General features: G+C 46.8%; 1 protein-coding gene across 7 annotated transcripts in view; it reads right to left on the minus strand.

Moving 5' to 3' along the window:
* Positions 1-14,042, minus strand: part of tnikb (TRAF2 and NCK interacting kinase b) — a 36,679-nt gene that overhangs the window by 8,047 nt on the left and 14,590 nt on the right. Inside the window, exons 12-26 of one of the 7 annotated variants that reach the window (XM_041065631.1) lie at positions 13,703-13,901; positions 13,188-13,304; positions 10,702-10,899; positions 9,320-9,622; positions 7,952-8,116; positions 7,314-7,553; positions 6,673-6,779; positions 6,224-6,339; positions 5,788-5,879; positions 3,306-3,487; positions 2,856-2,970; positions 1,404-1,512; positions 1,127-1,303; positions 887-1,030; positions 76-210 (exon numbers count right to left, since the gene is read on the minus strand). In XM_041065631.1, coding sequence (XP_040921565.1) covers positions 76-210; positions 887-1,030; positions 1,127-1,303; positions 1,404-1,512; positions 2,856-2,970; positions 3,306-3,487; positions 5,788-5,879; positions 6,224-6,339; positions 6,673-6,779; positions 7,314-7,553; positions 7,952-8,116; positions 9,320-9,622; positions 10,702-10,899; positions 13,188-13,304; positions 13,703-13,901 — 2,399 coding nt within the window. Of the gene's footprint in view, positions 1-75; positions 211-886; positions 1,031-1,126; positions 1,304-1,403; positions 1,513-2,855; positions 2,971-3,305; positions 3,488-5,787; positions 5,880-6,223; positions 6,340-6,672; positions 6,780-7,313; positions 7,554-7,951; positions 8,117-9,319; positions 9,623-9,648; positions 10,025-10,701; positions 10,900-13,187; positions 13,305-13,702; positions 13,902-14,042 lie in introns of those variants that run through there. The other 6 variants (XM_041065632.1, XM_041065627.1, XM_041065626.1 and 3 more) reach the window with 6 other exon arrangements.

A 14,042-nucleotide genomic window follows, 5' to 3' on the forward strand; every position in this document is an offset into this window, starting at 1 on the left:
TTGTAGTTAGTTAATTAACAATGGTTTCGTTAACTTCTTCAGGTCCTCACAACACACATGAACGAGCTTCCTTACCGACTTTGTAGTGCACGCAGCCCTCCAGGTCTCCAACAGTGATCCAGCCCTGTTTCTTTTCCACTTCAGGGTCGTTGTGTAATATCCTGTTCCTCAGCCAGGACAGGTAGTAAACACGCAGCTTGTTCTTCTTCCCTGGTTTCAGAAAAAAAAACAAGGAAAACAACTGAATAATAATGTGCATGTTACACGTACATGTGCATTTATTCTCAGGTTTTACATTTCATCTTTTCTTCCAATGTGACTTCATGTTGCATCAAACACCTTCATTTCTAAACCACCGACGTAAGATGAGATCAGTGAGTGTTTTCTTTATGAAGGCAGCAATGCACAAAGAGAAAAGTCAAATCTGTCAAAAATAGAAACACGTTCGTCACGCTCAGCATCTCGTTTTGTTTTCTATTTGTTCACCAAACCAGTGGGAAGCACGTGGAAATTAGAGGGACAACTGTAACCAAAGGGAAACAGGAAGCACTGAGGACAAAAACAATAAGAGAGCCTCAAATGAGAGATGAACAAAAACAGCTCATGAAAACCGATGATTCAGAATTAAAGCTGAACAAAGGGTGAGAAGAAGGTTTTCAGCGTCGCAGCAGCTGATGCAAAAGGATTTATCTTGTTCAAGCTGCAGGCAACAGAAGAAGGAACGGTATTAAAAAAGTTCTTTTTGTCTAAAATATCATCTCAAAGATCCCCTCACTATGTTTCTGGAGCATTCAGCTGCATCTCACACACTGCTGACCAATCACAGCGTGAGGTGGGCGTGAATGTCCCCCCTGCCTGGTTGCAGGCTTTAAAGACCCATACCAACCTGAGATGGTGACCAGGACGTTGAGTCCCTCCAGGACGTCCATCTGTTGGAAGCGCCGTCGGTTGATCAGGTTGTAAACTTTGCCCTGACCACTTCGATCCAGCAGCATCAGGCCGTTCTCCGTCCCCACCAGCAGGTTCACTCCTGCACAAACACACCGACGTCTGCGTTTTACCGCCTCTGTATTTGTACGTGACCAGCACTGTTGTTGTTGTGAATCTGTTTGTGTGACTGTCTCACCCCACAGTGCCGCACAGAGGATCTCAGAGTTGAAGCGTTTCTTGTATTTGCGGATCTCAGGCGTGTCGCTGTGCGGTCTGATGTTGGTGGGGTTCACATTGACCACAGAAATCTTTCTGGCCTCGTTGAGCCTCGCCTGCTCCTGCTCCTGCCTCAGCAGCTCATCGGCAAACAGCGCTGCAACACAAAATACAAAACCACACACCATAACACACGGCTCGTGCATGAGGTTGATTAGATACAAGTCTCTGAAGCGATGTTCAGACAGCGAACACACCTGAAGCAGAGTTATTATCATCGTCATCGGTCGGGGATGTCCCGTAGACCCTCGGATCAACGAACGGTGTGAAGGAAGCCTTGGAGCCTGCGCCGCTTCCCATCCCGTACTGCCGACAGAAGCACAGGTTACAGTCAGTCACATGTTTGTCTCATGGTGTGAGAACTGAAGCAAACAGGTAACTGTCAAAATAAGGGAAGACATGGTGTGTTCATCGCAGAGTTTCTGATCACAGCGAGCCACTAAAACTTTGTTTCTGTTAACTGGTCTGAGAAACCCGGCCAGGATTAGTCCACTTTCATTAGGACTTAAACTAAACCTTCAGTGTTTCCGCTATTTAGTCAGCTACCTGTAACGTGCTCAGGAACAGGGTGGAGGAGACTTTCTGGATCAGAGGCTGGAAAACCGAGAGAGGGGAGGGAGAAAGAAGAGGGATCAAACGAGTGGAGCAGGGAGGGAAGGAATCCAGTTTGTTCCATCTGTGGGGAAAACACTGGAGCTAAAGCGGGGCAGATCTAAATGGGACAGGGCAGGAAGTTAGAGGTGCCACACGCTGTCATTTCTGATTTTCAGACTTAGGATCTCGTTACATGAAACATTTTCATGTTTTATTAATTGTTTTAATCGTTAAAAGAAGTAAAACAAGACATAATCAAATGTGGATTAATCCGCTTTGTTAACAACCACCGTCCAGCTGTTTGTTAGTATTTAAACGAGATATTTGCCAGATGTTTTCAATGATTTACATCTTCAGTGGGAACCAGTGGGTCTGATCAATCTGTTACTATCATTTATAGCCTGGAATTCGGAGACGTGGCGTGGCTGCCAGTAATTTCCTGCTCTGATAAAGGACCAAATAACCAGTTGCTAACAGGTTTGTGGGCAGGTGACGGGGCGAGCAGGGTAACAGGGTGAACGGGTGACAGGGTGACGGTCTGTCAGGATCGGGTGTGGGGGTTTTGGGGCCAATATCTGATTGCTGCTCCACCTACTTGGGCCCCAGAGGCGTCGCTAGGGGAGACCAGGGGGGAGGTGCTTTGCTGCACCAAATCGGGGAGATTGGCGTTGCCAAGGAACAGATTAGCGTTGCCAGGGAAACCGTTGCTGGCGGTAGAGCTCCGCCTCCGTTCCCCATGTTTCTGGAAAAAGAGAGAGAGAGGGGCGGGCTACTGTGCAGCGAGGCTGTGACTGACAGGTCAGGTGGTGGAGGGAGGAAGCTGAGGCCTGCTGCGTGCGGGTGTGTTTGTTTCTGTGTCTGTGTTGTTTTTTAGGGGCGGGTGGACACTGAACCCAGAGCCCAGAGGCGTTCAGCATATCATACATGTTACACACACACGCACACGCACCAGAACAAACACAGGGAACTGCCAGGCCTGGCTGTTGGTTTCTGTGGAGTCAGCGAGGCTCCAAGGCAAACCCAAGGTCAAAGGTCAAAACAGAGAGGCGACTCACCTCACGCATCATCAGGGTGCTGTCCTGGGAGCTGTTTCCGTACGAGTCGCCATGGGCGTCGTTATGACCTCCCATCACGCCAAAGGACTCGTTTGCACCTTGACTTGCTGCAGGCCTGAAGGACAAATGTTGACATCTTTATTTTTTTATTTCATTTTTAATAGTTTTGACTAATAAACTTTGAAATATGTTTCTTCATATTTGTCCAAAATGTTCCTGCTCTTTGCATTTTTTATTTCCGAGACTTGTTCCATCTAAACAGCTTCTAATAAATAAAATCAACAGATGACAGGGAACAGTTAAAGTTTAAACTGCAGGGAGGTTTCACTTCTGTAACAGAAACATTTTCTGCCCTCTCTGGTTCAGAGTCTGAAGCCTGTTTAACGTCAGTGTGGCGTCGGAAACGAGCTTTGTTGTACCTGTCACCACACCAGCATCACAAACACTCACATGATGCGCGGTATGTCGCTGACAGCCACTGTTCCGTCATTAGCCCCGCCCTCCCCCTCCTCATCCTCGCTGCTGTGAGACTCCTCGCTGGACGAAGAGTAGTCGGTCACTTTGACAGGCGGACGGCTGGTTTCCTCCCCCTGTCGCAGCTCTCTCAGCTCTTTGGCCAGAGCCGTCAGGTCCTGCAGGACAGAAACACTGTGAAGCATTGCTGCTGTTTGTCAGGAGCAGTGTTCCCTCTGTGACGACTGATCTCTGATCAGCGACGTGATCTCTGATCTCTTTCTTAGAACACAGATTCATCGAGTGTCTTGTTTCAAAGACAGATAAATATCTTGTTTCTACAGATGTTTATTTCTAAATATTTAAACATTAAGAAGCTTAAACGGGAGAAGGTTTGGATGTGTCACTAAATGACTGAAATGATCGAGGGACTATCAAACAGTTCCTGATTAACTTTCTGTGCCTTCGGTTTTTCTACATTATAGGTACAAAGATATTGGTCCAGCTGTTTATCACATAAATATCTCATTTAGTTTCTGTGACAGTTGGTCAAAGGATGCGTCACCGTGGGAAGAAGTGAGACTGACTTTTCATTAAATTTCAGATCGATATCATAGAGCACACGAGGTGTTTAATTAGCTGAAAGTGTTGATTACGAGAAAGTCATTTACTCATTTACATTTTAAATGACATTTTCATCAGACAGTTCTGTGAACGCCAGAGGAATCACAGGTCCCGTTAAACATCAGTGTCCGATGATCACGCGGGGCACAGGAAGCCACCTTCAGAACTCTCACCACATTTTCAGAGCTGCTGGAAGAATGTTTCTGAGCTGTCAACCAGCCGGTCTATTTCTGACTGAACATATGGAGCCAGTTAAAGATCTGAAGCTACAGATGTGCCGAGAAAGAAGCAGAAAATCAACCTGTAGCTGCAACTAACATAAGTATAAGTAAGTTTTCTAATTGATCTAGAAACCTCTGCATGTTTGAAATGATATATGTAATATGTTTAATTAGCTTAAGACTTTTCAAGGCCTTAAATCCAAACTGTAAAGTCCAGTTGTCGTGCAGTAATAAGCTCTCTCTAATTTAACGAAGGAAATAAAAATTAAGTGAAAAGAAAAATGTAGTTTTGCTTGAATCTGTGAAGTGATTTAAAAACTGGCTGCATGATTCAAACTCTCGTCTTTAAATCTGGTCTGTAACGGCAGGAAAGCAGCAGTGTGCCCGGTTCTTTTGGTTCTGGCAGCAGATTGTGTTTTTGTAACCCGCCTGTAAGAAGACCGTACACCAAACAGCAAAGAAGAATGAAAGGGTTTCTGTGGCACCATGCAATTAGTTAGTGAGGTTCATTTACATCTCAGCCAATTAAAGAGCGGAAGGTGGCAGCGGGGAGGGGGGTGGGGGGCGGTGCAGGGACAGGGGGAGGACAGTCACCATGCCTCAGTGCAGGAGCATCAAGGGTTAAAGTGTTGCAGGTGTTAAAGGGGTGGGGGAGGGGGAGGGGGTGGTGCTTTTAAATTCAGTCTCTGTGGCATTTTCACTGTCAGCAGCAGGTCAGAGGTCAAGTGACAGGAAGTGGATGAGATGGGGGAGCTGTGATCTTACCAACTCCTCCTGATGAGACAGAGACAGAGAGAAAGAGAGAGAGAAAGTGTGATTGTGGAAATGAGACATGAGATGCCTGAGACGATCACACAGAGTAAGAAGATACTCAACATCAACAACATCCTCATCCCTCATGCAAGAAGAAAACAGCACAGTCATGGAATCAGAGACAGAGAGCAGAGGGAACACACGGGTCGGAGCCTGTCTGAGCCGAGTCGCCGTTTATCTGTTTTTCAGACGGCGTTTATGACGAGTTACAAACAATTCAAGTAGAAAACAATACGTTTAAGCTCCTCACTGAAGGAAACGTGCTGCAGATCCAGACTGAAACACAGACGAGGCAGATTCTATCAGCTGGGTTTAGTTCATCACAGAAACAACTCGTGGTGCTGTGTGTGTGTGTGTCTGCTGATAAACAGCAGGAAATTACACAATAAATTACGACATCGAGATGATTTACAGACAAGATGCTGCCGTGTGTAAGATTTACACCCTGCAAAATCAACTTTTCTCAAACTTCAGCAGACACGACAACCAGATATCGGAAACTTTCCAGAATGAGGACGGGTGAGTGCGAGGGGACGAGGGTGAGAGACTGTGGGGTGAAGGAGGAGAAATGTCACTAACCTCGTCTACAGCTTTCTTATAGCTCTGAAGGACGGTGGAAGGAGGGATGGAAAAAAGGATGAGAAGAGGAAGAGAGTGAAAATGAACAGCAACGTGGTTAGTTCAGGGAGAAGAGTCCGTCTGTCGTGATCCACTGTACATTTAATGAGCTGATTATACAGGAGCTTTAGGGTCCGAGGCACCGTCGGCTGTCGTGTGTGTGTGTGTGTGTGAGTGTATGAGTGTACAGTGTGTGTACTCACTGCAGGCCTGCTGGGTCGGGTCACCTCTCTGCTGTCGTCTTTGGTGTCGTGGGAAGAAAGTGTGGAGCCTTCAGTCTTAGTGGCTGAATTACCTGAACACACACACACACACACACACACACACACACACACAAAGATTACGATAGAACACTGAATGTGTGTGTGTGTGTGCTTGGAGTTGGAAAATAACTAAACTAGTGAGGACATGTTGAGGAAGTGAGGACATATGAAAGGTGAATTTTTTTTTGGAAACTGAGGACAATTTGGAAAATAAAGGGACATTTTTAAGACATTTTTCATTCAGTAAAGTGAAGACACTTTTGGACGATTGAGGACATTTTGAAAAAAGGGAAGTTGCTTTTTAATAACACATTAATGTGGAGTTCCAGTTCAGGTCCTGGGAGCCGTGATGTGGAGATGTGAAGGGAGTGTGCACCTCGCTCGTTGGAGCCTCCCTGGGAGCTCGGGGTGCTGGAGCTGGAGGAGCTGCCGCTGCTCGTCCTCTTTAGGGGCGTCTCCATGGAAACGTCGATCCTCCGCAGGTCGGGGTTGCTACGGCAACACAAACACAGTGCTGTCTCATTCATGCAGGAAACTGTCGAAATCCTGCTCTGAACTCAGAAATAACAAAAAACCATCACACCTGCGTTTGCACAGCTCAACGTGTGTGTGTGTGTGTGTGTGTGTGTGTGTGTGTGTGTGTGTGTGTGTGTGTGTGTGTGTGTGTGGATTGTATGAGGTGTGCTCCATCAGTGTTTGTGTTGAATTTAAAAAGAAAATCCTAATGAGAAAAATAAGAAAATATTGACGTTATACAACAGGAAGAGAGTGTAAAACTGAGCAGATACATGTGCATGTACATTATATACATGTGTCTGTGCGCACCTGGCCCGTATGAGGTGAGCTCCGGCCCGAGGACCGAGGCCAGGTCCATTTCCTGGAGAGTTCTTCCTGACCAAAGCAGGAGAGATGGAGGTCGTCCTCTGAGGAACCTGGGAACACACAACACAATCGCGTGGGTCACGACCTGCAGCGTGTTTTCATGTCAGACAGCGTTCAACGCGAATCTCAACCCGGTGAGCTTTTATCGGAGGGAACAGATTGTTGTTCCGTTTGATTTGGTGCAGAACCGAGAGCTGCAGAGATCTGCTGGCGTTCGATCCCAACACATCTTCATCAAACGGACAAAACACACCAGAAAAACACACCAGAATCCAAAACATTCCAGCAACAAAACATCTATGAAACATTTTCTTCATACAAGTTTTACAACTTCACAGACAAAGCACTTTAAAATAAATAGATAAATAAACAAATCAGTTTTAAGCAGATCTAAAATAAATAAAATAAAAACCCCCATAGACACAGAAACTAAACAAACAGTTAAACATGCAAAAAGACAAGAACTCGATCATATCACAAAATCAGAACTTAAGAAAAAGCAAAGTTTTCTCTCTCACACACACACACACACTCACACACACACACACTTGGACAACAACACACGGGCCGTGGCATGCAGAGACCTTGGGGGGCATGTCGTCATCCTGCCGCAGCCAGGAGCTGCGGTCCAGCTTGTCGAGGGGGGGCGCCAGGCGGGAGAGGGGCGGGGGAGGAGGGGTGTCGGAGGTGGGGTCGGAGTTCTGCCGGGGCATGGGAGGCCGGGAGGGGGAGGGCGACGCCGAGGAGGAGGACACGCCGTGGGGGTCATACAGAGACTGGGAGCCTGACAGGCCGTGACTCTTCACCTGCACCAGGTGGGCCATCTGCACACACATGCACACACACACACACACACACACAGGCAGAAAACAGGCAGGTAGAGGAGGAAGAGCAGGATCAGGATTTGGGTTTGCACAGCGTGACCAGGATGCAAGTCCGGAGGAAATGATGCAGGAGGAGTGATGAGGAGGAGGCAGAGGAGGAGGGGCGTGAGAATACAGGTGAAGAAGGTAACAAACACAGGTGTGAGGGTGCGTTCAGCGTGATGGATCCTCACTGTGACAGGTCAGTGACTTTGGTCCCCTGGTGAAAAAAGCTGGTCAACACCCAAACTCACCCAAACCAAAGAAACTGAACCAGTGTGACTGCACCTCGAGAGCTTCCAGGACACGCTGACGCACACACGCGCTCGCATACACATGCAAAGACCCAGATGACACACCTGTGGTTCGACGGAGCGGTGCATGGGCGGGGTCCGGGCCTGCTGGATGCCTCCGCTGCTGAAGGACTCGGAGCGGGGCGGCAGCGACGGGTCCGAGATCCGGTTGGAGACTTTATGCTGCAATGCAGGAGAAGTCTGTCTGTTCATCTTATAATGCTCCTCCACCTGACACACACACACACACACACACACATCAGACCACAGTCACTCAGCATGCAGTGAAGTGTGCAGAGGTTTTCATTCTATTTACAACAAACTGCTGTTCTTCCATCACATACCAGAGAATAAACACCTAATTCAGATTTGAGCTTTAACAGTGTTTAACAGCTGTTTCAGCTCGATGCAAACGTCACCTGTGGTCCCTAACGGGTTGTACTTTCACGCCTGCAGCGGTTTTGGAAGGTTATATTCTTTTCTAAATGGCGGTCATCTGTTTTTAGAGTGGAACATTGTGTCTGTGTGTGATGGAAATATTGGAGGGAAATCCTGGGAGGCTGAGATGAGGGTAGACCTCTCTGTGCAGAGCGTGTGTGTTTCTGTGTCTGCGTGCGTGTTTCCATGCGTGGTGTCCGGAGGGAGAGAGACCGATATAGCTGCAGCTGCCCTACATCAGTCCACCAGCTGCCACCAGAGGGCAGGCCTGGAGATCTGCCCTACATGTGTGCGGAGGAGCGTTCACATGTGGGTGTGTGATTTTAAGTGGCCTTGATTTATGGTGATAAGAAAACCAGCCGAGTTCAAATATGGAGCGTTGACCTGCGTTTTCTGTGCTCACATCTTCTTCAGAAAAACACACACTGGTGTTACTTCACATTTCAAACCCACCAAAAGGTTAACGGTTAATCAGGGAACACATTCAGGAGCCGAGCTAAGACACGTAGAAGTGTCAGAATGTCATGTTTGTGAAGTGTGTTACGTTAAATAAAACCAAAAATAACAGAATAAAAGGAAGAAAGAGGAGGATTTATATGAAGCCTGAAAGAGGAAATCTGAGGTTAGTCTGAGTTTCTGAAGTTAGTACCTGTTACATATATGATCCCACCACAACATGCAAGAAAACAGCAGCTGTCTGCAACCTGTAAATAAGTGAAGGTGAACTTGTTGAGCTTTCAGTGGAGGGTTAGTCTCTTCAGCAGCCATCAGAGGACATTAACCTAAAACCCCAGTGAGATGAAGAGATGAGAAATTAAAGACGAGGAGCTCATATCCTCGTTTCCACCGACAGCGTCGTGTTAAAGTGTGTGAGTCCTCCTGCTTCCAGAAACAAAACTGTTCAGAGACTGAAGCAGCCAGTGTTAGTGAGACAGCCAGGACAGGCTGCAGGACGAGAGAGACACCAGGGAGAGAAGCACTCATCCTCCGACTGACCCGGCGGCCTGGGCTCCGGCCCCTGGAGTCTGGGATCTGGTCCCTGGAGTCGGGGCTCCGCCGGCGCATCACAGGATGGGAGGAGTCAGGGGCGCACTCTGGGACACAGGTGACACGGATTCGAGGCACATGCGGGTGATCCCTGGAGGGGCTGACGTGGGCGGGGTAAGAGGGGGGGCGGGAGCGAGGTTTGTAACCGGGCAGTAAGAGGAGGTTGTCGAGGTTGATGTCTCGCGTCTCCTTGAAGGAGTGGTATTTCTTGGGAGGGACGCGAGGCGAGTTGCTCTGAGCTCGACGCATCACCTGGAGAGCAAGGTGAGTTATTCACGAGGAAACAGGAACAAAAACAAAGAATAAAAACTTCCACAAGAGGATTTATCAAGTTAAAGAGTTTCAGTCCAAAACACTCGGTCAGGTCTGAGGAGCCAGAGAAGCCTCATGAGCGCAGGCCACTTTAATACTTTTCATGTTGAAACGTGGGATTCATCATCCTGCGACACGAGATGATTTTATTCTTTTTTAAAAAACAAAACTATTCAAACTTATTTGGTTTATCAGCACAAAAGCATGATGAGCAGGATACAGTCCTGTCTTTAACAGGTGAGAATCATGTTTGGAATAAAACTCTTCATCTGATAAAAGCTGCACAGAAAAACAACAGAAAAGAATTTCACAGCACATGAAGTATTTCCCCCGCTGCTGCACCTGGAAAAAAAAAAACCAAATCAGAAAACTCATTTCGAGCTCATTCAGAGACGAGACAGACTCTTCAGCAGGTAGCGTTCAGACGACACCTGGAAGGCACACGACATAAACAGCTACACTCTGTTCACCTCCTGAGAGCCTGGCTGCCTGAACATCAGCCTCTAACTCTGTTCATCAGGGTGCGTTTACGTTCTCACGAGTGGAAAACAACCACTTTAGAACAGACTCAGCTTTGTCATCGTGGCCGAGCACCTGTTTTTACCTGTGTGTGTTCGTAACTACAGGCTGCTTTGTGCCTCAGTGGGTGGATCCTTGTTTGCATAGGAAAACCTGTCTTTTGTCTTGTGTTTACAAAGGTTCACCTGAGTGTCTGTGCACACGTTTGGATTTCAGCTGAGCCGCCTGTGAACCTGTGCAGTGTCATTACGTTACCAGCATTTCAACGATTATATTTTTCTTCCATAACGTGAGAGAGAAGTGGCCAATAAGTTGAGACTCTGATCATGAAATTCAGCGTTGGTGTCTTTTTACTTATGATAAAACCTAAAATGTAAAATGGGAATCATGTGTGTGTCCGACTCACGGCTCCTGAAGCACAGTGTTTCCTGCAGGAATAAAATAAAAGAAGGTTCTTGGACTGTGGGGTAAAAAAGAAAACCTCTGGCCGTGCAGGCTACCTCTTTGGCCCAGGCGGGCTTGTCGTTGCTGCCGGGCGCCTGGTCTTTGTAGTGGTACAGCTGTTTCTTGTCCTGCGGAGGTCGCGGCGGCTCCTGCTGCTGCTGCTGCAGCGACACCAGGTACGCTCGCTCCTGCTGCAGCTGCCTCTGCAGCCGCTCGGCCTGCCGCTGCTCCTCGATCTGCTTCCTCTTGTACTCCTGCACATCAAACACAAACAGGAAACTCATATACTGATGCTGCTGTATTAACCTGTTAAATCACCTCTGACTCTGTGTTTTGTTTACACCTCCACTGGGCATCATGTACAGTCCACACAGCAAATTTAACACAGAATTCATTCTACTCTATGACAGAAAGGCCGACCAGTGCTAATGATGAATATGATAAAACAGAACTTTGTCTTTTATATAAACTAAAATAACTGAGCTCAAATTTAGCTGCATTTTGAAACGGGCCGAGGAGCCAGAGCGTCAGGTTACGTGACAAACAGAAACAGAAGCAGATGAGCACCTTAGTGATTTGCAGATGGCCCAAATTAATAAAAGGCCAACAGTAAACCAGAACAGAGCAGCTGTAAAAGATCAGAGTGTTTATGACACAAAGATTCAGCCGTCGTCTCAGAGATGTGATTTGTGTCTGGCTGAAACGCGTTTGACCTTCATTAGACATCAGAACATAACCAGGTCGATGAAATGCTTCTTGTGTCATGAAGGCGAACAGCTTTAGTAGTAGTTTTATTATATTCCTGGACAAAACGATCACCCAGAGCTGAATAAAAATGTAGAGCATGTTCTTAACATACGTACAGTATCTCCCATACTTTAATATTTATCTGTATTATTTCTGAGAGCCAGAATTTGTTTCTCTCCAACGTTATAAGCTGCTCGAAGACAAATGCCATCGAGCGACGAAGCTTAGAGGCTCATTTTGAAACTGTCCACACGTTTCTCACAGCTTCCTGTCAGAGCAGAGGTTTGGCATTTATCAGAGCCGTGTGTGAAAGTCTGCAGCAGGCGGTGTGTGTGTGTGTGTGTGTGTGTGTCCGCTGGTGAAAGCCAGGCGGATAAAAACCCCGGCTCCCTCTTTAACAGGTTGCTCTGGGTGGGCACCCTGGCTCTGCTGCAGGGTGACACCATCATCATGAACAATGAAGCTGAACGAAATGTAATTCCAGCACCGTCAGACATCGACTGAGACGCCCGTCGCTGTGTGTGTCCATTGATTTGATGTTTGTCAACTTTTTTCTATCAACAAATGGGCTGACATGAAACAGGCGCTCGCCAAATCCTGTACCCTTGCTGTTTCCATGGTCACCAACCTTTGAGCTGTCGTCATGGAAATTTTTGTCCATTTTGTCTTAAACACAAAAATTCAGGGAAGTTGTCCTGAAAGCCTGGATCCTGCTCTCTGACCGTGGTTTACTCCAGATACGACTGCTGACAGTTTCAAATGAGTTTGGATTTTCTGGTTCTTTGAAGCTGATTTTAAATTGTTGTCAGTTTAAATGTTTAAGGTCCGGACATTTAAGGGTGACACCACACACCCACCAAAAACAAAATGTATTACCTTACCTACTTAAACAGGATGAAACATACTGATAAATAATGAATAGTACACAAAAAGAAATAAATAAACAAATAAAGTTCCCTTCATAGAATCTAATTAGCTGGATGAGAATAAACAGGATTATTTAAGACCAGTAACAGCACGTTAGCCTGGATTAGCTAAACCACATTGGAAGAACAGGGTCCTGCAGCGCTCATCAGTGTGTGTCTGTGTGTGTGTTACCAGCAGTAAGGCCTGCTCCTGCAGGAGCTGCTGCTGCAGGATCTCCAGCTGCCTCTGCTCCTCCTCCAGCTGTCTACGGATATACTCCTAACCAATCAGCACCCAGAGCCGGAACCAGACGCGTCCAATCAAAGACCACCGAGGCAGGCGAGAAGCAAACGGAAGCCCAGGCAACCAGTGACATCAGCAGAGCAGGAAATAGGAGAAAACAGAACGAAAGAAGAGGACAGACAAAAGTAGATTTATTGAAGAGGTGTGAAAGTAAGGATTTAGTCAGAAATAGACGAGGAGAGATAAAAAGAGAGAAACAGCAGGGGGGCTGTAATTAGTGGAACAGGAAGACATGCTTATTAGTGGAGGAGGGATGTTAAAGATCAGCGTGAAATCAGTCGTGAAAGAGGCGGAAACTTATATGTGAAAGGTGGAATTTTAAGGAAGTGTTGAACAGTAGGGAAAGTTAGTCATGCAAGCCTCCTGTCTGCTCTGTCCAGTAATATTTAATATGTGATGTTAGTGCAGCTGAGATTCGACACATCTTCCTCCATTTCTCTGTTTATACTTATAACAGCAGAGTGTATTTAAAAAACAGGCCGAGCAGAAGCAGAGGGAATATATGTGGAAGTCTGATGAGCTGAGAGGCCACGCCCCTCAGGATGGCACCTGTGACGTAACGTCTTTCAGTCAGGTGTTCTCTTACCTGTTCCCTCTCCGCGTGCCTCCTCTCCTCCTCTCGACGGAGCTGCTCCATCTCTTCGTACCTCCTCCTCTGCTCTCGCTCCTGCTGTTTCCTCAGCTCTCGCTCCCGGCGCTGTTGCTGTAGGTGGAAAATATTTACACTTCAGCTGTGTGCGTGTGTGTGTGTGTGTGTTCACATCAGGTGTGTTTCCCTGGCGGGGATGAGCTGAGGTGCTAACATCACAGGTACCAGGTTTTTCATGGAAAACGAATCATTTTATTATCAAAGATGATTTTTTTTCAGCTCTTTTATACTTTTAACGACACATTAACATCAGAGCTAAATAAATGTGAGCATCATCTGATTTTATATTCAGATCAGCGGCCTCCTTCACAACGTGAGATTATTTTCTTTTTACTTTAATTTTGACACATTGATCCAGATCAGATGAAACAGCACAGGAGTGACCTGTGCATGAACACGACAGGCCAGATCCCCGCGGGACACGCACATCAACCTGAAAGACGGAAAGCTACCTCCTCCAGCCGCCGCCGCTGCTCTTTCTGCTCCTCGATACGTTTCTGCCTCTCAGCCAGCAGTTGGCGCTTGTGCTCCTCGTTCTGTTGCTGCTCCAGCTGCTGACGCCGGATCAGCTCCGAGCGCTCTTTGTTGGCCAGCTGGAGACGCAGGAAGTCCCGCCTCAGAGTGGACTCCCCAGGAATGTTGATGATGGAGCTGAAGCAGAACCAATCAGAGGAGAGAGTTAAGCCCCTGTCTGTCTGTTAAACAATATATTTAATTGTATTAATTCAGATATATTTATTTGTTGAGATTATTATTATAAAAATATAAATTTAAATTCAAATTCAAGAAAAT

The sequence above is a fragment of the Toxotes jaculatrix genome, chromosome 20 (assembly GCF_017976425.1).
Source record: "Toxotes jaculatrix isolate fToxJac2 chromosome 20, fToxJac2.pri, whole genome shotgun sequence".
NCBI lineage: Eukaryota > Metazoa > Chordata > Actinopteri > Toxotidae > Toxotes > Toxotes jaculatrix.